We start from the raw sequence: 24629 nt of genomic DNA, 5'->3' as shown, positions 1-24629 counted from the left end.
TTATTTCAGAGGTAGAGTTGGCCTAGAATTTTTTGTTGTATTGATTATGGACTATGTGACAGAATGAGTAGAGGGAAGATGATTAGTATTTAGCCTGATTCAGTAAATGAATGGAGTTACTACTACCTGAGATGGCTAAGAGTAATGGAGAAGCAGATTAGGGGGTTGGATGTCAAGAAAGATGTAATTACACTTGAGAATCCTATTAGGCACTCAAGTGGAGTTGTCAAATGTGATTTTTGATATATAAATTTGTTGTTGAGGAGAAAGGATTTGTTGTTGGCTTACAGGTGAGGATGAAATCATCTAGGAGTAAGTGTAGATAGAAAACAGGTTGGAAGAGCGAGTCCTGTAATCCAGTGTTTAGAGTTTGAAGAGATGAAGAGGACTCAAAACAGATCAATAAGAAATGGCCTGCAAGAAAAGAGGATTAATAAAAGAGAATAGTGTCCTAGAAGCCAACTGAGGCCAACGTTTCAAGAAGCAAGGAGAACTCAACTATGTCAAATACCCTGAAAGGTCTAGTGAGTTGACCTTTGATCACTGAGAAGTGATCATTAAATTTGGTGACCTGCAGGTAGGTCATTGGTGTAGGTCCTGTGGAATTAAAAAATTGCTGGTGTCAGTATGCTAGATGGAATGTGCTCATAAGAGGAAATTGTGATGGGAAGTTGGAATGCTTCAGTTTCAATAATGGGAAGGGGAAGTAACTATAATAAAGACATCATAAGACTATGGTAATTAATGCCTAAGTTGGTGGTATTTTTAATAAGATCTTTAGAGAAGAAAAGATCAAAGAAATGTGAAGCTCATGTATATGGCTATTTGAATTATTAGATACCTCTAGTTGGTATAAAACCAACCTTGTAAATGGGCTATTGGTATTTGATTCAACTATTTGATTTATTTGCCTGCTCTAATATCTGAGTAGTGTGTCTGATGATTGTATGTAGAACCTTGCTATCCAAGTATTTATATTAGAATGGGTTAGTTCAGACCTTCAATAACAATACTTTGTGTTGTTTTTGTGTTTACACACACACACACACACACACACACACACAAAGAAAAGCACTTTAGGTAAAATATAAGGACCTAGTGCTTAGATTTAAGTGATATGGGTCTCAGCTTTTTCTGTCTTGTGCTTTATTATTACCCTTGACAGATGAAGTTGTAAAGAAATCCACCTAGGTGTTGTATGAATTTTTCTTTGTCACTGACTTCTTTTAGGTTGTTGACTCTTAAAATGGAAATTTATATTTTATACTATTCTTCTCTTTTTAGAAGAGATTCATGACTCAAAAACAAAAAATCAGATTTGACAGTGTAATTTTTGGTCTACCAATTTTGTGGAATGATTCCCAATTAGCCAGTGAACTTCAGCGATTACTTTGTATTTCACTTAGACAGGCAGTGTGCTAACTTTGGAGCCTGGACTACCTGAGTTCAGTCCTCTTTCTTCCACTGTATAACAGTACGCAAATTCCTTAACCTTTTGGTGTCTTGATTTTCTTATGGTAAAATGGGGGTAATAATAGTGCCTTCTGTAGGGAGTGTTTTGAAGATTAAATTAGTATTTGAAATATTTAGAACAGTCACTAGGACATTGTAAACATTTGGTATTAGCTATATGTGAAGGTGGTAGAAGGGTCTACCTGGAGATAGCATCAGATCCCACAGGTTGAGGGATTAGTTCCACAAAACTGCCCCCTAGACATCTTCACTAGTGATCATGATTGATTAAATCGTTGACCACTGGTAATCAGCCCAACTTTCAGCCCTCTCCCCTCCCTCCCTAGAGGTTAATCATTTTTTTTTTCCTTTGGCCAGCCCCCATCCTGAGGCTATCTAGCAGCCCCCTACCCAGCCTTGGGTCAATTCATTAGCATGCAGAGTCATTTATCACTTTGGAGACTACAAGAATTTTAGGAGTTGCATGCCAGCAAAAGAGATGAAGACCAAATATATATTTAACAATATCACAACCGCTAAGAAATTACAATTAAAGGATGCTATTGATTTTAAGACTTATCCCAATGTCAGAGATGTTAATGTGGTAAAAATGTGCATCAGTTTGTAGAATTTATACTACTAAGCTTCTTTCTAGACTAAATGTGGGATACAGAAAGAATATGGGGAGGAACTCTCATTTCTAAACATGTTGGCGGTGTACTCATATGTCCCTACAACATGTCTGAATGTCATTGTCAATGTCAAAATAAAAGTGTATAGAGCGTACATGCAGACTGGGTGGTCTTCAGTATGTCCAAATAACAAAGAAAGGTTGGGAGTTTTCTAAAAAAGGGAATGTTACATGTGATCCTGAGAGAAAGTTCTTTGGTGTTACTAAAGCTTTAGGGAGCTGGCAAACTCCAGTTGGTGGGCGATGGTGGTGGGCAGAATTAGTTGCAGCAAATCATCTCAGCAGCTGGACTTACAGAGAATTTATTTCAAGAGCAATGTATCCTGAATGCTTCTCCCCTGGGCCTGTTGACTCTGATTTAGTTATGACCCAATTTGTGTGATCAACTTTCACACCATATTCTTCCGTTCAGAAAAACAAGACTGTCAATGTCTTGATTGCTTGGATTGCACTCATGGTAAATGTTCTGAAACTACCAGGCTAAGAGTATTGCCTCACTTAATAGGATGCTACTAAACAATGTAGATATGTTTCTTCCATATCTCTTTTAGGTAACTAATTATTTGTATTCTTTAACATGTCTATTAGGATTAGAGCTGCTCTAATCTTGACTGTCATTATTCATTGTATTTCTTTCTTTCTTTTTCCTGATCAAATAGTTTAGGTTGTAACTTCATTGTATTTCCTTGTGAATTGCTTCTCCCTTTTTCTGCTTAGAAATACCTGGCTCCCACTAAACCTAGGATCTCTTGTCTTCCAAGCAAAGGGATTGGCTTGAACAACCGTATGATGCTCTTTTTCAGCCTGGATACTTTTCTCCAGAGATTTATCAAGACAATTACCTGGAAAGAAAGCAAAGAAACAGAAATCAACTTGCTTCTTTTTGTTCTCTGTGTGCATACATGTTTTCAGTGATGCCTTCTGGGATCCTGATTGTCTACTCTAGGAGGACACCTGGATAGTTGTTATTAATTCACAAATGGAATTTAAAGAGTATTTTAATTCCATACAGATTTAATTACAATATAGTAACTCAGGCAGATTAAAGAGTGCTAAAGAAGAGGGATAAGGCAAACGAAAAATTGGATTTATTAAATGTTTAAAGAAATGCAGATGGCTGGACACGGTGGCTCACGCCTGTAATCCCAGCACTTTGGGAGGTTGAGATGGGCAGATCACGAGATCAGGAGATCAAGACCATCCTGAGCTAACATGGTGAAAGCTCGTCTCTACTAAAAAATACAAAAAATTCGTTGGGCGTGGTGGCAGGCACCTGTAGTCCCAGCTACTCGGGAGGCTGTGGCAGGGGAATGGCATGAACCTGGGAGGTGGAGCTTGCAGTGAGCCGAGATCACGCCACTGCACTCAAGCCTGGGTGACAGAGCGAGACTCCGTCTCAAAACAAATGAACAAACAAACAAAAACAACAACAAAAAAATGCAGTTTACTGATTTTAGGATATATTTTAGCAAACAAAATCTGGCTTATTGGCAGTGTACTGCTTTACTGAATTGATGAAATAATTTGTAATTAACATACAGATTTTATGCAAGTAGAAGTTATGAAGTACAATTATTTTTTAAAACAGTTTGATTTCCACATATATATATATACATACACACACACACGCACACACACACAGCAGTGTTATTAGATAATCCTTCCTTTATAGATATCAGAAAGGTAAATACCAACTAATTGTGAATTTTAGGTTGTACAGGTTCCAAGTAAGATACCTTAAAATTTGACTAAACTTATGTTTTCTTGTTTTAATTTTAGGGTGAAAAGGTAAACTATGAAAAGTTTAGAAATTGGCTTTTTCTAAACAAAGATGCTTTTACTTTCTCTCGATGGCTTCTATCCGGAGGTGTGTATGTTACCCTCACTGATGATAGTGATACTCCTACTTTCTACCAAACTCTGGCTGGAGTCACGCATTGTAAGTAATGACATTTCATTGTTTTCTTTTTGCCTTTTTAAAAATATATAATTGACTGGTAATATGAGAATATGCTTATAAAGGAGAAATTTATTTAAATTTTTAAATTTTTTATTTTTTTGAGACAGGGTCTCGCTCTGTCCCAGGCTGGAGTGCAGTGGCACCATTGTGGCTTACAGCAGTCTCAACATCCTGGGGTCAACCAATCCTCTCACCTCATCCTTCTGAGCCCCTGGGACTACAGGCATTCACCACCATGCCTGGCTAATTTTTTTTATCTTTTGTAGAGACTGCAGGGGTCTGTGTTGCCTATGTTGGTCTTGAACTCTTGGGCTCAAGTAATCCTCCCACCTCAGTTTCCCAAGGTGCTATGATTACAGTCGTGAGTCACTGTGCCCAGCCGAGACTTTTTTTTCTTTTTTTTGAGGTGGAGTCTCTGTCGCCCAGGCTCGAGGGCAGTGGCGTGATCTTGGCCCACTGCAAGCTCCGCCTCCCAGGTTCACGCCATTCTCCTGCCTCAGCCTCCCGAGTAGCTGGGACTACAGGCGCCCACCACCACACCTGGCTAATTTTTTTGTATTTTTAGTAGAGTCATGGTTTCACCATGTTAGCCGGGATGGTCTTGATCTCCTGACCTCGTGATCCACCTGCCTCAGCCTCCCAACGTGCTGGGATTACAGGCATGAGCCACGACTCCTGGCCTGAGAAACTTTTTTTTTGTCAGTATTTTGTTTTTTTTCAAAATGTAATAAAAAGAAATGTTGGGCATGGAAAATATAGCCCTCTGTGAATTGTCCTTAACTAAGCTATATTAGTTTCCTAGGGTTGCTGTAACAAATTACCACAATTCGGCCTGGCGCAGTGGCTCAAGCCTGTAATCCCAGCACTTTGGGAGGCCGAGACAGGTGGATCACAAGGTCAGGAGATCGAGACCATCCTGGCTAACACGGTGAAACCCCGTCTCTACTAAAAAATACAAAAAACTAGGCGGGCGAGGTGGCAGGCGCCTGTAGTCCCAGCTACTTGGGAGGCTGAGGCAGGAGAATGGTGTAAACCCAGGAGGCGGAGCTTGCAGTGACCTGAGATCTGGCCACTGCACTCCAGCCTGGGCGACAAAGCGAGACTCCGTCTCAAAACAAAAACAAAAACAAAACAAATTACCACAATTCATAAACTGAAACGAGACATTTAACTCAGTTTTAGCAGCTGAAATCAAGATGTTTATATGACTGTATTCCCTCTGAAGTCCTGTTATAGAACTGGAGTTGGGTCTGCTTACCTGGCTCAGTAAAATCACATATCTACACCAGAGTTTTTGTAGCAGTAGAAAGGAAGACATTTATAGGGCATTAAGCAAAGAGGACCAGGTATATGCTCAAAGCCTGACCTCCCCAAGGCTCACGGGTAGGGGTTTTTAAAGGCAAGGGTAACTTTCAGGAATATAGAAGCTACAGGCAAAAATCATAAATCAATACATGAAGGATACTCATTGGTTTTGGCCTAAAAGGGTGGGATATCTTGAAGAGGGGGAGCTTACAGGTAGGTAATAGGTAGGTAGACAGATTTAAAGGTTTTCTGATTTGCAATTGGTTAAGGAAGAGAAGCATCTTCTTAAAATTTGAGGTCAGCAGAAAAGAACATTAACTGGCTCATGGGTATGACTCCCTCCAGGCCCTTCAGGAAGAAATTAATTAATTAATTAATTTGAGATGGAGTATTGCTCTGTCGCCCAGGCTGGAGTGCAGTGGCACGATCTCTGCTCACTGCAACCTCCACTTCCCAGGTTCAAGTGATTCTTCTGCCTCAGCCTCCTGAGTAGCTGGGATTATAGGTGTCCACCGCTTCGCCCAGCTAAATTTTTTGTATTTTTAGCAGAGAAGGGGTTTCACCATGTTGGCCAGGCTAGTTTCAAACTCCTGACCTCAAGTGATCCACCCGCCTCAGCCTCCCAAAGTGCTAGGATTACAGGCATGAGCCACCACACCCAGCCTGGGAAGAAATTTAGAACAAAGAAGGATAGTAAGCATTGAATCTTTAGTTCCCCTGTGGTCTAAGGTCTGATCAGCTCAGTGTGGGTTCTTGGTGAGGGAGAGGGTCTGTTCTTCTGAATGACAACTCGGGCACATATTAAGATGTTATCTTTAGTTGCTATAGGGAAATCAAACATCTTCTTTTAGGCTACTATTACTTTCTGGCGTAACAAGTTACTTATTTCTCAGGGCTCGCTAGATAGATGCCTAGAGTTTCACTTGAAGGAACTCAGGAATATCCTTTATTTCCATGCATGCAGGGACCCCTAGGCCCCTCGGCCCCTCAAAAGGTGCTTCCTGCTCTGCCTCAGTCCCTAGAAAAGAATTATTCCTTGCCTCTTCAATTTTTTGGTGACCCCAAGCATTCCTTGGTTTGTGGCAGCATCTCCCATTCTTTGTCTCTGTCTTCTCCTGGCCTTCTCTATGTGTTTCTGTGTCCTTTCCTCTTGGATTCAGGGTCCATGATAAATCCAGGATAATTTTACCTCAAGGTCCTTAATTCATTACATCCGCAAAGACCCTGTTTCCAAATAAGGCCGTACTCTGAGGTTCCGGATAGTCATGAATGTTTGGGAGACAGTATTCGATTCACTACACAGGCCTAAGTGTTAATTTCTACTGTTCTTCTTTCCATTGGATACAGAAAACTGTTAATACACTCTGCTTTTCCGTTTTTTTTTTTTTTTTTTTTTTTTTTGACACACAGTCTCTCTCTTTTGCCTGGGCTGGAGTGCAGTGGTGTGATCTCAGTTCACTGTAGCCTCCACCTCCTGGATTCAAGTGATTCTCCTGCCTTGGCCTCCCAGGTAGCTGTGATTACAGGCATGCACTACCATGTCTGGCTAATTTTTGTATTTTTATTAGAGACGGGGCTTCACTATGTTGGCCAGGCTGGTCTTGAACTCCTGACCTCAGGTGATCCACCTGCCTCAGCCTCCCAAAGTGCTGGGATTACAGGTGTGAGCCATTGTGCCTGGGCTACTTTTCCTTATGCTTCTTTCTATCACTAAAATGCCTTCTCTTTTTCTTCTGCCTGTTAAATCCTAACAATCATGCATGAAGACTTAAATCACATACTCTCTTTTTTTTTCATGAAACCTTTTCTTGCCTTCTTATCAGAAATTATCTCTCATTTCTCTAACTCTGATAACACCTTACTTGTACCTTTCTTCAATTAATTTATCCCATTCATCTTTGTATTATAACTATTTATAGCATTCTGCTTATTTGTACATGTCATGTCTCCTAACTCATAGGCTCCTTTCTGGCATAGGGGGTCTGCATTATTATTCTATCTTTCCTCCCTTGGGCCAAGCCTAAATAAGTATTTGTTGACTGAATAGAGGAATTTGGGTGTCAAGCGCTATTTGTATCCATTGCTTTATATGACATATAACTTGACTACTGATTACATATCAACTACTTTCTCCCATTTTCATTCTGTTATTATTAAAAGTTCTGACTGGTAAGTTCTGGCATGAATAGGCAATAAGCTTCATTCTACTACTTTTCAGTGCCCTTGTCTTTAAGTAGGAAAGCCTTTAAAAAAATTATTTTGCTTAAAATATTGAGGGAACCTTTTTATACTCACTGTGTAAACTCTAACTTACCTTAGTATTTAAGTTGTCAGTCATATGAATATTCTGTTGAACTTTCACTTTTATTTGTGATTGTATGGTAAATTATTTTTCTGTTAATATTGACAAGAGTGTGACTGCTTTCCTTAAATGCCTTGTTGTGTTAAAGAAAAAATTATTCTGATATTTGTTAAAACAGTAAGGAAGACATTATTCAAGACTACTGCAATTAAGGGTATTGCAGTAAGAGAGAGAGATAAGCTCAACTCCCAATATAACAACAACAAGTAGGGATTTATAGCCAAGAATTAAGGTGAGGTGGTCAGTGGATGGAAAAATTACAAAGAGGAGACATCAAAGGTAGGCGATTCTTGCTAAAATGGCCCCAGTTGAGGGGAATGACTATTGCTGGATTCTTATCTAAAACTGGTCTAGCATAAACCAATGACAGGAAGGGGACCAAGAATGAAACTTAGTAGAAGTGAGCTTAGAGGAACCTAAAAAATTTGGTCAGGGAGCTAGTCTTTGTCAGTTGATTAAAAAATTACTTTGAATGCGGAAGCTGCATATTGTCTGTTTTTGAAAGCACTGTATTAGTAGAGAAAACAAATTTATTTAATCAGTCAAATAATTTTCAATATGTTAAAAATGGCTACATTTTATTTGAAAATAATATTTTCTATTTACCTTTTTATTAATTGGGAAGTTTTTGGATTTTTAATAGTATCTAAAAGTTAAAAATACTTTTGTTAAGAAATCTTTTTTTTTTTTTTTTTTTTTTTGAGACGGAGTCTCGCTCTGTCGCCCTGGCTGGAGTGCAGTGGCCGGATCTCAGCTCACTGCAAGCTCCGCCTCCCGGGTTTACGCCATTCTCCTGCCTCAGCCTCCCGAGTAGCTGGGACTACAGGCGCCCGCCACCTCGCCCGGCTAGTTTTTTTTTTTGTATTTTTAGTAGAGACGGGGTTTCACCATGTTAGCCAGGATGGTCTCGATCTCCTGACCTTGTGATCTGCCCGTCTCGGCCTCCCAAAGTGCTGGGATTACAGGCTTGAGCCACCGCGCCCGGCCTAAGAAATCTTGAATTAGGCTGGGCGTGGTGGCTCACGCCTGTAATCCCAACAGTTTGGGAAACCGAGGCGGGTGGATCACAGGGTCAGGAGTTCGAGACCAGCCTGGCAAATATGGTGAAACCCCGTCTCTACTAAAAAATATATATACAAAAATTAGACTACAGGTGGCAGGCGCCTGTAGTCCCAGCTACTCGGGAAGCAGAGGCAGGAGAGTCACTTGAACCTGGGAGGCAGAGGTTGCAGTGAGCCAAGATCATGCCACTGCACTCTAGCCTGGGTGACAGGGTGAGACTCCGTCTCAAATAAATGAAACAAAATCTTGAATTATTTGAAACAAGTATTCCTGTACATTCATTGTTTCACCTACAATAATGACCTTCTAATTCCTAATGATTATTTTCTTTTTAGTTTCATGTACCCCCTAACATCTCTGCAGCATTTTAACACTGTTGACCAGTTTTCTTCAAACTCTCTTCTCCTTTGACTTTTGAAACATTGTAGTTTCCTGATATTCTTATTATTTCTTACGAGTTTTACTGTTCCCCTTTTACCACCTACTTTTAAAATAAAAGTTATTTTGAGCAGATCAGCCCTTCACTCTATTTTGTTCTCGAATGATGTACATGCTTTGCTTCATCACAGCCATTTCCATGCCTCACCTATCCTTCCTATCTTTGCAGGTGATACCTAGATGAACTTTTCTGCTTTTGAGGTATTTCTGAAACTGCAGATTCATTTTAATAAATGCCTCCTGGTTATATTTTCTAGCACCTAAATCTCATATCTAAAGCCAAATTCATCTTCCTCTGCCTCAATCCACCTAAAGGTATTAAAAAAAAAAAAAAAAAAAGGCAAACATGTTCTTCCTTCTGTGTTTTATATCCTGGTTGATAATATTTTTAATTCCAGTGTCTAACTTGACTCACTTTGACTTTTCCTTGTCAAGCTTCATATTAGATTCTGTCCATCTTAACTCAGACATATTTCTTGCATGTTTCTTTCTTGGTGCCATCATTACAAATTTCTTATCTTTCTTGTTTTACTGCCTCTCAATGATATGAAAGTATGAAGGACAATTTTTTTTAATGTATTTTTAATTCACATTAAATTGACATTGCCTTTCTTTTAATTACTTCACTTCTCTGCTCAGAAACGTTTGCTTAAATTCCTTAACATGGCTTCAGAGTCTCTTAGTTTCCTATCCTTGACTTAATTTCCCATGCTCATTTCTCCTCACATGTGTTCTCTGCCTCAACTACAGAGCACTGGTCAATATACCGTGACCACACCATGAACTTTATATTATAGCTACCCTATATACATCACTCCTTATCTTCCTTCGTTTAAGAATGTACCTCATCTTTCAACCCTTGACAATTGAGATGATTCTTTGTCATCAAAGCCCAATTCAGATAGATGCTGCCTGTTCTTTCATGCTTGTCCATTTCTCTTTAATTTGAGTTAGTTTATTTTACTATTTGCATTTCTGCAACACTTTATATTTCAATTAAAACAATTAATTTGCTTCTTGCCCTATCTCTAAGTCTGTTGGAAATGGCTTTGTTTACCCCAAGTTGCAAGTCCCTTGAGAATATGACTCAGGTCCTATTCCTCTGAGTTTTTCTTAGTTTAGTTGACTAAATGCATTTTGTTGGATTGAACTGGATTGAAAATTTTTCAGCCTCTTGAAGTGTACATTCTAAGTCTTGATTTAAACATTTTATTGCCTCCAGAGTGAGCAGAAGGTATGTGTCCTCTTAGGACTGTAAGGCTAAAGCCGTACCAAGGGGAGAAGGACCAAGATAAATCATCATGTTTAAATAAGGTTTAACAACTTCATAAGCATGGGGATGTTCTCATAAAAGTTGACTATATTTGGCTGAGTGCGGTGGCTCACGCCTGTAATCTCAGCACTTTGGGAGGCCGAGACGGGTGGATCATGAGGTCAAGAGAATGAGACTATCCTGGCCAACATGGAGAAACCCCATTTGTACTGAAAGTACAAAAATTAGCTGGGTGTGATGGCATGTGCTTATAGCCCCAGCTACTCGGGAGGCTGAGGCAGGAGAATAGTTTGAACCCAGGGGGTGGCAGAGGTTGCAGTGAGCCGAGATTTTGCCACTGTACTCCAGGCTGGCAACAGAGTGAGACCCTGTCTCAAAAAAAAAAAGGTATACTATGTTTTTAGGGGGAAATGAATTATGATACTTACACATTTAAAGAACTGTCGAAAGTTGCAAAGTTCTAAGGTCTTCCAAAACTTTTGGTTAGCTAAATGATGGTAGATATGGAACATTGATTAGCATTCAGTTTAGGCATGTGAAGAGTCAGTTTGCTTTAAATACATGTAGTGATTTTAACTGCTCTTACAATGTGCCCATTGATTTGCGTGGTAGCCATTGAAATAAATCAGTAGCGTATGGTAAAAGCCTGAAGAAATATGCTGTCTTCTCAGTTATTTATAACATTCTTATTTGCTGGCATCTTAGTTGAGTTTTGTCCTATCCTTATTTCTTGCAAGAGAAATACCCCCAAATTAAAAACAAGTCAGCCATAATATACTATGGTATATTGGTAGTTACCAGCTATATTGAACATTGGAATTATTTGGAGAAATTATTAAAAGTGCAGGTTACTGGCTATGTCAGCAAATGTTTTCATTTAGTGGGCCCTAGGACTCTGTACTTTACAAACATCCAGGGTGATTTTGACGTAGATGGACCACGAACTGCATTTTGAGAAACACTGATAAAATATTTAGTAGTTCTGCAACCTCTGTGTCACACAGACTACCCCTGCCACTTACTGTTGCTGAGGGAGATAGATTTCACCTCTTCGAACTTCTTTTTTCTCCTTTGTAAAGCAGGGCTAATGATACAATATACCTTATAAGGCTGTTTTAAGGAGTAAATTAGGTAATACCTTTTATTATTATTAATAAAAGGACTCAGCCCTGTGCCTGGTATAGAGCATGTATGTTTTTGGTTTTTTTGTTTTTGTTTTTGTTTTTTTGAGACGGAGTCTCACTCTGTTGCCCAGGCTGGAGTGTGGTGGCGCGATCTCAGCTCACTGCAACCTCCGCCCTCCAAGTTCAAGTGATTCTTCTGCCTCAGCCTCCCGAGTAGCTGGGATTACAGGTGCCTGCCACCATGCCTGGCTAATTTTTTGTATTTTTAGTAGAGATGGGATTTCACCATCTCCGCCAGGCGGGTCTTGAACTCCTGACCTCTTGATACCCCTGCCTCGGCCTCCCAAAGTGCTGGGATTACAGGCGTGAGCCACCGCACCCGGCCAGAGCATGTGTTTTATAATGCATATGCATCCTCTTATATTTGTGAACACTTGGCTTTGTGAATATCAGTGGTCCTTATCCCTCTGTCTTCAGAGAATAATTGTTTTGGGATCAAGCAAATTTTCAAATAGAGGGCTGTAGATCAGTATAAAAATTAACTTGCCCAGATTTGTGGAAAGAAAGTGTTTCTTACCAGTTCGTTTACTTTTATTGTATAATTTATAAAAACAAAGAACCAACAACAAATTTATTCAACAGACAACTGAATTGCTGCTGGCTTCTGGCAAGCGGCTACTCTCTTAGTGGGTCTTACCATGAAAAGCATTATCACAAAGTCAGAATTACTGCTAAACTTCTTAGAGAAATTCTGACATGGTTAGGTTTACAATGTGATGACTATGATTTATATTACCTATAAATTCTCACTCTGATTCTGGCTAAACAATTCACTATTGATGCTTTGCAGGCTCTTCTACTCAAATAATATTTGGTACATTGAACTGTTCTAATAATGTGTTAGGAATGTGGAAACTTGTGTTAAAAATAGGGAATGTTATTAACTGATTTATAAGTAGACATTTATTTTAAAGCATCAGCGACTCCATTTAAATTTGTGTAATGAGCCAAGGTATCTAGGAAACAAAAAGGAATGATAATTTTTAACTTCTGAATAACATGTTGGCATGCAGATGCCTTTAATTACTTTTTCATACACAATTCCAAAGTAAAATTTGAAGTCACAGTAAGTTGAACACACTGCCATGTTTAATCATATTTTGTTCTCTTTGATGTGAATCAGAAAGGAAACTGTAGAGCTATTTGTATTCAGTATAGACTTAGAATAATTAACTTACTGGATTTGGCCAGGCGTGGTGCCCCACGCCAGTAATCCCACCACTTTGGGAGGCTGAGGCGGGCGGATCACCTGAGGTCAGGAGTTCAAGACCAGCCTGGGCATCATGGTTAAACCCCATCTCTACTAAAAATATAAAAGTTAGCTGGGTGTGGTGGCAGACATCTGTAATCCCGGTACTCAGGAGGCTGAGACAGGAGAATTGCTTGAACCCAGGAGGCGGAGGTTGCAGTGAGCCGAGACTGTGCCATTGCACTCCAGCCTAGGTGACAAGAGTGAAACTCCGTCTCAAATAATTATAATAATAATAATAACTTACTCAGTTTATCCAAGATTTTTAATTTTGTCATGGCAATTACATTTTTCTGAAGTGCAAATTTCAAACTATTGTTACCTTATCTATTATTTAAATTAAGAAGTGGAATCAGAACTTTAGCCCAAAGTTCAAGTGTTTATGGTTTAATACATCTTAACTAATTTTTAAATCAAGACCATTGTATTTTTGTACCATAATTTGCAGTTTAAATACTTTATTATTATTATTATTGTTATTATTATTATTTGAGACAGGTTCTGGCTCTGTCGCCCAGGCTGGAGTGCAGTGGCCCTATCTAGGCTCATTGCAACCTCCGCCTCCCAGGCGTAAGCGATCCCCCCACCTCAGCCTCCCAACTTGCTGGGACTGCAGGCGCATGCCACCAGGCCTGGCTAAGTTTTGTATTTTTTGTAGAGAAGGGGTTTTACCATGTTGCCCAGGCTGGCCTCAAACTCCTGGGCTCAAGTGATCTACCTGCCTCAGCCTCCCAAAGTGCTAGGATTATAGGTGTGAGCCAGCATGCCTGGCTATTTAAATACTTTAGATTTTATTTGTAAAATTACTTGTGAAATATAGATAAGTTTATTTATTTTGAGACAGAGTCTTACTCTGCAGGCAGGAGTTCATTGGCACAGCTATGGCTCAGTGCAGCCTCGACCTCGCAGGCTCAAGGGATCCTCCTGCCTCAGCTTCCTGAGTAGCTGGGGCCACAGGTGCATTCACTGCACTCGGCTAATTTCTAAAAATTCTTTGTAGAGATCGGATCTCAACATGTTACCCAGGCTGGTCTCAATTCTCCCCTGCCACAGACTCCCAAAGTGCTGGGATTACAGGTGTGAGCCACTGTGTCCAGTCAACAAGATTAATGACAAGTTAATCTTTAAAGCCGTTTGTACTGAAGGTACAGGAGGACAGATACGATGTTTGTGATGATGCTGAACATCTCGACGATGATGATGTTGAGTCAGAAAGCCTGTATAGGGAGCATAAACATTCTATGTAATTAAAAGTTTGAAATAAGTTAGTATAGTTCTTCCCTCTGCTCCCCTGATTCTACTTTGAATGATCAAACCCTAGTCATTTTTGTTTTTTCTTGTAATACCCTTTCTTTTTCCATTTTGTCCATAGTTGTTTAATACAGTGTTGGAGTTTGGAGAGACAGACTATAAAGTTAAAATGTAATTAGTTGTAATTGATTAGTTTTAATCAGCCTTTCACTGTTTTAAATCTGTCTATGCCATCCCCTATACTGTAGTACATGAGTAGTCCTCTCCAAGCAGTCTAGCAGCTCCACGTTGTCTTCTCTTTGAAATGTTTGCGTTGCGACTGAAATGCCTACTATTCCACGTTCAGCTGTTATCTTTAACACTTTTTTTTTTTTTTTGTCATTGGAAACTAAAATTCTTTCTGTCTTTTGCCTTTTATCTTGGGTCCATGGTATAAACCTTTCTGTAGGTGATCCTGTTTCTTGTGCTTGAATTAAAACTTAACTGCTTTTTTGTCTTTCTGTCCTATTACTATCTGTTTTACCTTCAGACTTTTACACATCCTGTTTTACCTCTGCTTATAATTTCCTTCTTCTGCCACACTCCTTTTCTTTCCGTAGTTAACTTTTAGATTCCCTTCATGTACCTCCTTAAACATCAAGACCTCCAGGGCCTACCCACATATGTGCTCCCAGAAAACTCTCTATTTTTTCATTGTACTTTCCACACTAGAAGAAAATGATCAGTTTTCACTTCTAGAATCTAAACATAGTTGTCTTGTTCACAGTCATATCTGTAGTTTTTAGTACAATGTCAGGCATATAATATGTTTTTACTAAATGTTTCCAGAATATGATGTGGCTTTTAAAATTTTTATTTATTGTCCGGGTGCAGCAGCTCATGCCTGTACTCCCAGCACTTTGGAAGGCTGTGGTGGGAGGCTCACTTGAGCCCAGTAGTTCAAGGCCAGCCTGGGAAACAGCAAGTTCCCGTCTCTACAAAAAATTTAAAAATCAGCTGGATGTGGTAGCACATGCTTATATTCCCAGCTACTCTGGAGGCCGAGGTGGGAGGATCACTTCAGCTCAGGAGGTTGAGGCCACATTGAGCCATGATCATTCCTGGGTGACAGAGTGAGACCCTATCTCTTAAAAAAAAAGAAACTGGCCGGGCGCGGTGGCTCAAGCCTGTAATCCCAGCACTTTGGGAGGCCGAGGTGGGTGGATCACGAGGTCGGGAGATCGAGACCATCCTGGCTAATGGTGAAACCCCGTCTCTACTAAAAATACAAAAAACTAGCTGGGCGTGGTGGCGGGCGCCTGTAGTCCCAGCTACTCGGAGGCTGAGGCAGGAGAATGGCGTGAACCCGGGAGGCGGAGCTTGCAGTGAGCCGAGATCGCGCCACTGCACTCCAGCCTGGGCGACACAGCGAGACTCCGTCTCAAAAAAAAAAAAAAAAAAACTATTATTAAGTTATTTTCCTTAATAGTCATTTTCTTTTGTAGAATTCAGCAATATTTGGAAGAAAACATGTATCTATTCTGTCTTGTAAATATGTTTTCCAATAAATTAAGAAAGTTTTTGACATTTCCCCAAAATATATCATAATGTATTCAGCTTGCTAACAGTGATTTCTTTGAATGGTAGAATCTGGATTCTGAAGTAGTTAAAATTGTATTTTTGGTGATGGGACTTTATAATTCATTTTGATTATTTCTCTTTTCAGAGTTAACTCAAGAAATTTGTATTGCCCCTGTCTGTTTTAGCATTTATTTCAGCTAACAATATGTATATTATTATGGTCCCTTACCACATTTTAGTTTACAATGTTAAAGCCTTCTGTCAATAGGGAAAAAAGTGCTTTGGTGATTCTTAGACCATGAACTGCCTTGTAAATCTGTGTGCCTCTCCTTCATTATCCTCTTATCTGTTAGTGATGTAAGGCTTACAGCCATTTTAAGTAGATCTCAGAAGGTCATTGCTCCTGAGAAGAGGTTGTTTTTCATAAATGTTAAAGAAATGTGTTACTGTATGAAAATACTTGGATATTGTGCCTGGCCTTTTTGATGAGGATTCACTTCTGGCATTAAAGAGTTGTTGTCTGCAGCTGGAGCCTTTGGTGAGGTGAGACCTGATTAGGATGGCCCAAAGTGCAGACCAAGAACTACTTAGAATGTTGGGAATATGGTATACTGCTGTTGTGACCCAGAAAAAATTATACCTATAGGTGGGTGATAAATTCATTCTTATTTAGCCAGTAGAGTATAAGTTTTAATAGTGACTTATGCATTGCAAATAGAAAGAGTAACTACCGAAATTACTGCTTCAAACTTCTTCAAGTGAAAATAAGGTTAGTAAACTCCCTCTTCCTAGCAATTTAGCTGCCAATTCATGTAAAATGTTTGGTAATGATATTATATATATAAAATCTACTTTAGCTTGCTTTTGACAAATGTTTGATTGAGGATTGTGCAGTCTATATCCAGAAAATGAACAGATCACATACACTTAAAAGTCAGCACTAAAGGATGGTTTTCATTGCTGATCATGACCAGTCTGATCATTTTTTTCTTGTAAATATGTTCTACTTGTCTTTCCAGATTCCTGCTTCAGCAAATAAATTGTGTTTTTTGAAGAGATTGATAAACATAGTTTTCAAAGTAAAAAAAAGAATCACAGTTAATACGATTTTTCTGTGTTCCAATTTACTGTATTATGTAAACACCAATTAATCAGAATTACTTATTGAACACCTATTATATTCTCAATACTGAGAAGTACAGAAATAACATCAAGACTGCTGTCTTCCTCCTTTTGTTTCAGGGTTAGATTTTTTTATATGCTGATCTACTACTTGGAAGAGTTTAGGACTTGAAAAAGCTAATGTTTCTCTGGAGGAACGAAACGCTTTTTCTTTTCTTTTCTTTTTAAGCATCATAAATGGAATAGACAGACGTCTTATTTAGGAATCTCAATTTATATATCACATTACTTTGTTGTTCTCCCTACTGCTAAAATTTTAAAATACTCTCTCCTTTTAAATAAATTCAGTTATCTGAATATTTGAAGTAGATACTTCAGCATTAAAAAACTAAAGCAGCATTCTTCAGTATGAGTTTCATATCTTTTATTTTGTTACAAAAAAGTTGAAATGGGGTCTCACTATGTTGCCCAAGCTGGTCCTAAACCCCTGGACTTAAGCAATCCTCCTATCTCCACCTCCCAAAGTTCTGGGATTATAGGTGTGAGCCACCACACCCAGCCTTTATATATTTTAAAAATTAGATCCCATTCCAAAGTAATTGGACCTTTGCAAACATTGACCCATCAGGAGATTACAATCTAGTGAATTAGTTATTTAGTTTAAAAAGCAATACTATATGACACAGTGTGTATTCCTCTGTGAAAATTTTATCTTTATTGCTCCATACTTTTTTTTTTTTTAAAATAGAGACAAGGTCTCTACTAAAAATGTAAAAAATTAGCCAGGTGTGGTGGCGGGTGCCTGTAATACCAGCTACTCAGGAGGCTGAGGCAGGAGAATCACTTGAATCTAGGAGGCAAACATTACAGTGAGCTGAGATCACACCACTGCACTCCAGTCTGGGCAACAGAGTGAGATTCCATCTTGGAAAAAAAAATTTTTTCGGGAACTTTGTTCTTATCTTTCCAGGTAACTTAAGAGTTACCTTGCTAAACTGACCTAACAGGAAAAATAATGAATAAATGAAAGTTACCAGATGCCAAGGTCATGTCTGGTACTAATTGTGATCTCTTTTTTTTTTTTTTTTTTTTTTTTTTTTTGAGACGGAGTCTCGCTCTGTTGCCCAGGCTGGAGTGCAGTGGTGCGATCTCGGCTCACTGCAAGCTCTGCCTCCCGGGTTCACGCCATTCTCCTGCCTCAGCCTCCCAAGTAGCTGGGACTACAGGTGCCCACCACCACGCCCGGCTAATTTTTTTGTATTTTTAGTAGAGACGGAGTTTCACCGTGTTAGCCAGGATGGTCTCAATCTCCTGACCTCGTGATCCTCCCGCCTCGGTCTCCCAAAGTGCTGGGATTACAGGCGTGAGCCACTGAGCCCGGCTCTAATTGTTATCTTTTATCACAGTTAGCATTATCCTAAAGAGGGGTGTGGGGGTATGTGTGTGTGTGTATGTATGAAACAGCTCAACAAACAATTCTTTTTTTTTTTTTTTTTTTTTGAGATAAGAGTCTTGCTCCATTGTCCAGGCTGGAGTGCAGTGGTGCAGTCTCAGCTCACTGCAACCTCTGCCTCCCAGGTTCAAGCGATTCTCCTGGCTGACCTGCCTCAGCCTCCTGACTAGCTGGGATTACAGGCACGCACCACCATGCCCGGCTAATTTTTGTATTTTTAATACAGACAGGGTTTCACCATGTTGCCCAGGCTGGTCTTGAACTCCTGACCTCAGGTGATCTGCCTGCCCTGGCCTCCCAAAGTGCTAGGATTACAGACGTGAGCCACTGCGTCCGGCCAATACTTCTCATTTATTCATTAAACTTATTTATTGAGTGCTCAAAATGTGCCTGATATTATTCTGGTGTTAGACACAGGGAACAAAACATACCAGAAACTCTGCCCTCAAGCTTATGTTCTAGTTAGGGGAGACTCAATAAACAAAACAAATTAATAAACTTTTTATTAGAGTTAATAAGTATTATGGAGTAAAGTAGAGCAGAGAAGAGGGACAGAGGAGTGTCTTTGAAGGTGGTGCAGTTTTGGTCTGAGAATGTCACATTCGAGTAAAGATCTGAAGGAGTTGTGGGAGTAAGCCATGCAGGTATCATGGGGATGTATTGAAAGGTTTTGAGGTAGAGAAGTCACATTTTTAGCCTTATTCTGTTTACATAGATACTTAACTGGCCTTCCTGCTGTCTGAAGAATGCCCTTTAATAGTCCTTTTGGTGTGGTTCTGCTATTTCTGCTTTGTTTGTCAATAAAAAATCTGTACTTTGAATTTATTTTTGAAGAATATTTTCACGTGATACAGAATTGGAGGTTGACAACTTTGTTTTCTTTTTCAGCACTTCCCTGTTGCTTTCTGGCTTTTTTTCTGGAGATAAACTATTATCTTGGTTCTTTTGTTTGTAATGTGTTTTTCTCCATCTTACTCTCTTTTAAGATTTTTTCTTTATCACCAGTTTGATTATGACTTGCCTTGTTAGGGTTTTGAGTTTTCTAACACAAGGTTCATTGAACTTCTGGATCTGTGGGAATATAGTTTTTATGAATTTTAGAAAGTTTTCAGCCATTATTTTTTCAGATATTTTCTGCCTATCCCTTTCTGGGATCCCAATTGTATGTATGTTTGATACTATCTTATAGGTCTCTAAGATTCTAATACATTTTTAGCCTTTTTTCTCTTTATGCTATCATATTGCCTATCCTTCAAGTTCACTAATCTTTCCTGTCTAGTTTATAATCTACTGTTAAGTCCTCTAGTGAATTTTTTTAAATTCCAAATATTGTATTCTTCATCTTTAGGAGTTCCAGTTGATACTTTTTTATAGTTGCCATTTCTTTCCTCAGTATATGCATGTTTTTCTTTAATTCCTGAGATACTTATAATAAATGTTTTAAAGCTTTGCCTGTTAATTACATCATCTGTTATTTCTAGGTCTTTTTCTATTGACTAATTTTTTTTTGAGACTGAGTCTCGCTCTGTTGCCTCAGGCTGGAGTGCAGTGGGGCAATCTCGGCTCACTGCAGCCTCCATCTCCCAGGTTAAAGTGATTGTCCTGCCTCAGCCTCCGGAGTAGCTAGGACAACAGGCACCTGCCGCCACACCCAGCTAATTTTTGTATTTTTAGTAGAGACGGGGTTTTACCATATTGGCCAGGCTGGTCTCGAACTCCTGACCTCAAGTGATCCACCCGCTTCGGCCTCCCAAAGTGCTAGGGTTATAGGCGTGAGCCACCGCGTCCAGCCCTCTATTGGCTAATTTTTAATCCAGATTTGCAGTCACATTTTTCTACTACTTTCATATTTTCTTTGGATGATAGACATTGTGGATGTTACATAGCTGAGCATCTGGATTGTTGTCTCTCTTTAAAAAAGGAACTTGTGTTTTATTTTGATAGGTAGTTAAGTTACTTGTGGATCAGCTCCATATTTTCCAGGGTTGTTTGTAAGCTTTGTTGGGACAAGTTTAGAGTAGCCTTTACTCTAGAGTTAGTTTTTCCCTGCTTATTAAGTAGAGACCCTCTGGAGTTCACAAATGCTCCCAATGTCCAACACAGTGTTTCCACTTCAGCCGGTCACAATCAGACATCTCCCATCCCTGTATGAGCGCTAGGACTTTTTTTAGCTTACACTTTCCTAGCATTTGGGCTGGGTGCAGTAATCCCCGCACTTTGGGAGGCCGAGGCGGACAGATCAGTTGAGGCCAGGAGTTTGAGATCAGCCTGGGCGATACGGCGAAATTCCATCTCTACTAAAAATACAAAAATTAGCCAGGTGTGCTGGCACATGCCTGTTATCCCAGCTACTTGGGAAGCTGAAACATGAGAATCTCTTGAACCCAGGCCGGTGGCGGAGGTTGCAGTGAGCCAAGATCACACCACTGCACTCCAGCCTGGGCGACAGCAAGATTCTGTTTCAAACAGCAACACCACAAAACAAAACAAAACAAATTTCCCAGCATTTATACCTAGCCCAGCCTCAATGTGTTTCACTTCATGTATACACAGCTTACTTTCTGCCAAAACTCAGTAAGACACATGTGCAGATTTCTGGAGCCCTTTCTTGGCATAACTCTTTCCTCTCCAGTACTCTGTTATGCAAATTTCAGTTACCTCACCTCCAGCCTATCTTCTTAACTCAGTGAAATCTCTTTGCTTATAGTACTCATCCCTTGTTTAGGTCTGGAAAGTGACTGTGGGGAGAAAATCCAGGGCAATGAAAAGGCTCACCTTATTTGTTTCCTTTCTCTCGAGGATCACAGTTCCATACTGCTTGTTCTCAAATTTCTAGAAACAGTTTTATATATTTTATACAGTTTTCTAGTCATTTGTGGTAGGAGGTCAAGTCTGGTGCTAGTTACTCCATTATAGAAAGAATTTGAAATTTCTAGATTTATATTTTAATAGTATCACTTTGGTTCCTATGTTTAGTTGAGAATAAATGTACTATGTATGCTTTCTAAATTTTACTTTAGTTCCTTGGAGGAAAAACAATCACAGATAAAATGGTTTAGAGCCTATTTGTGATTTTTGATGTATATTCTGAGGAGTAAGGAGAAAAAGATGTTCATGCTTTCGTGGCTTTGCTATTACTATCACACAGGGACTCCTACTCCATCTCCTCTGTCACTTAACTGACTTTTTTCATTTATTCAGTAAGTATTGAATGTGTAAGTCATTAATTGTATTGATAGGATGAATCAGACATAGATCCTGCCATTATGATGTTTACAGTCTAGCCAGGAGAGAAGCTGTACATAGAAACTTTAAATCCAAGATAGAGATTGAAAATAAACAAAAATGGCTGAGCACAGTGGTTCACACCTATAATCCCAACACTTTGGGAAGCAGAGGTGAGAGGACTGCTTGAGGCCAGTAGTTTGGGACCAGCCTGACCGACATAGAGATACCTCATCTCTACAAAAAGTTTTTTAAAAATTATCTGGATGTGGTGGTGTGCACATGTAGTCCTAACTACTTTGGAGGTTAAGGTGGGAGGATATCTTGAGCCCAGAAGTTTGAGGCTGCAGGGAACTATGATCGTGTCACTGCACTCCAGCTTTGGAGTGACAGAGCAAAACCCTGTCTCTTAAAAAAAAAAAAATCAGTACAGGTAAAAGTGGTGTGGGAAACCCAAAAGAAATAGCTTAGTTGTATATTATTTTAAATGTTGGATTTAAACAGCCTACTTAAATGGGGAATTGTAGATTTCTTTTTTCTGTTTTAAAGTCTCGTTTTGGTTTAATTTTCTTACCATTTTGGATATAATAAATTTGAGTTTTGGTTTTGGTCGTGATTATTTTTTAGCAATTGAATTGTGAAACTAAAATATATGTGTGGAAGATATATTATCAGGATGAACTGAACTCCCGAGAAGAGAATTCTGAGGTTTTATAATCTTTTTTGATTTGACCCTTAGTGGAGGAATCAGACATCATTGATCTTGAGAAACGCTATTGGTTATTGAAGGCTCAGTCCCGGACTGGACGATTTGATTTAGAGACATTTGGCCCATTGGTTTCACCACCTATTCGTCCATCTCTAAGTGAAGGTAGGAATCATTCCATTTTCTACATATGTTCACTGGTAAACATACCTGGGCCCATCTCATATTTGAAACCAATACATTTTAACTCTAAGAAACCATCTTCTTATATGTTTGCAGGTTTAATGGAGTGGGGAAAAATGAATGGGAATTAGTATTATAGTCTTGAGCTTGATCTTCTACCTGTTATAACCTTGCATAAATCAGTTTAGCTCTCTGCACCTGAGGATACTCATGTATAAAATGTGTTTGACCAAGTCAGTGGCTGTGATACTGTGTTCCAGTGAGGTGCATTAGTAGCTAGTGCCTGGAGTCATGTGGTGGCCACTGAATGGGCAGAGCTCCATGTTTCCACATATGACCTTGTCTCTTCCTCCAGTAGGGTGCCTCTACCTTTTTTCTTTTGCATAAGAAGATTCCACTGCTGTATTCTCCCCTCCAAAAAACATTTAAGAAACAATTAGACTAGACCATCTCTGAGGTGCTCTCTAGCTCCAAACTTAGTGCTGTTACTTTTTTTTCTTTTTTTTTTTTTGAGGCAGAGTTTCGCTCTTGTTGCCCAGGCTGGAGTGCAATGACGCGATCTCGGCTCACTGCAACCTCTGCCTCCTGGGTTCAAGCGATGCTCCTATCAGCCTCCTGAGTAGCTGGGATTACAGGAATGTGCCACCACGCCTGGCTAATTTTGTATTTTTAGTAGATATGGGGTTTCTCCATATTGGTCAGGCTGGTCTTGAACCCCCAACCTCTGGTGGTCCACCCACCTTCAGCCTCCCAAAGTGCTGGGATTACAGGCGTGAGCCACCGCTCTCAGCCTGCTGTTACTTTTTTAAAAATAAAGAGTACAAAGAATAATTGTGAGCACATCATAAAAATCATATTTGGAGTATGAATACTTGGGTTCTGCTTCCAGCTCTCACCTTTTAAAACTTATATTTGACAAATCATGTAGTCTTCTCTGAGCTTTAGTTTTCTAATCCCTAAACTGAGGGCACATCGTTAGATTCTTGGAATATACTATCTGTATTCTTCAAATTTCTAGGGTACTTTGGAGTACTCGTCAGGGGAGCCAGGGGAGATAGGGCTCTGGGTTTCTACCTACTTCAACAACAGTGCATTGTGTTTTTACCTTTTTAGAATTGGGATTGATGTATCATTTCATTTGAAAACAAAATTATTTCATTTCTTTTTTTTACAAAATGTTTGGAAACCACAGGATTAGATTATAAATTCCCTTTGTGAAATTTAAAATATTCATGTATAAAAGATTAAACAGTACAAAGAGACTCTGTAGTAGAGAATTTCTTTCTCTCATGTTGCATAATGTATCTTCCTTTGCCTCATGAAAGAGCTTTATGGGAGCTTATTAATGATACTGTAGTGTATCTTTGAGCATTTAATAAGCAGTTCAGTTTTTCTTTCTTTTTTCTGTTTTTCTTCTCAGTCTAAGTAAGGATAATTGTTGTAATTTCTGACCTTTTTTTGGTTTTTAATTTTTATTTATTGACTTCAAAAATATATAGGCATTTTAGCTATTAAAAATGATGTAAGATAAATATGGATGGACATAACCAAACACTAAAGAATTGTAATGTATTTTCTGCCATGATCACAAGTTTCAGTTATAATTATACCGAGAGGAAAGAGATACTTCCTGAAACATTAGGAACTGCTAATAAACTTAAAAAACAAATTCAGTCAGTTTATGGGAAAGAGTCATTCCTCCTTTTGTAAACATGTCATTATTAACACTAGGAAGCTTGGCTGTGATTTATGGTGCCTCTTCCTATTTTACAGGTTTGTTTAATGCTTTTGATGAAAATCGTGACAATCACATAGATTTTAAGGAGATATCCTGTGGGTTATCAGCCTGTTGCAGGGGACCCCTGGCTGAAAGACAAAAATGTAAGTGTGTTAAACATTGTCAAAAAATTGCAAACTATGTAATAGAGAGAAAATCAGTTTTCATCAATGTAAAATTATCTATGGATTAAGGCTTGAATTTTTATAACTTTGTCAGATTAGCAAATATTAATCTCATATTGGGGTTTTAGTGAGGTCACTCTAAGGAATCAATCATCTCTTCTTTTTTACTATGGAATAATTGGGATCTTTGCTATTAACAATGGGGTTGATTTTCCTGAAGAATCTGCAATTCATGATAAATGAATCAGATC

The 24629-nt window shown here is 39.1% G+C and overlaps 1 protein-coding gene across 5 annotated transcripts in view; it reads left to right on the top strand.

The window, feature by feature from the left end:
* Positions 1-24629, top strand: part of USP32 (ubiquitin specific peptidase 32) — a 255531-nt gene that overhangs the window by 137491 nt on the left and 93411 nt on the right. For all 5 annotated transcript variants that reach the window (XM_050764564.1, XM_050764567.1, XM_050764565.1 and 2 more), the window contains exons 5-7: positions 3923-4082; positions 22327-22458; positions 24250-24357. In XM_050764564.1, the coding sequence (XP_050620521.1) occupies positions 3923-4082; positions 22327-22458; positions 24250-24357 (400 nt within the window). The remainder of the gene's footprint in view (positions 1-3922; positions 4083-22326; positions 22459-24249; positions 24358-24629) is intronic.

Source organism: Macaca thibetana, chromosome 16 (assembly GCF_024542745.1).
Source record: "Macaca thibetana thibetana isolate TM-01 chromosome 16, ASM2454274v1, whole genome shotgun sequence".
NCBI classification, from domain to species: domain Eukaryota; kingdom Metazoa; phylum Chordata; class Mammalia; order Primates; family Cercopithecidae; genus Macaca; species Macaca thibetana.
The sequence above is the reverse complement of the archived record's forward strand: the minus strand, read 5'-3'. Positions and strand labels throughout refer to the sequence as shown.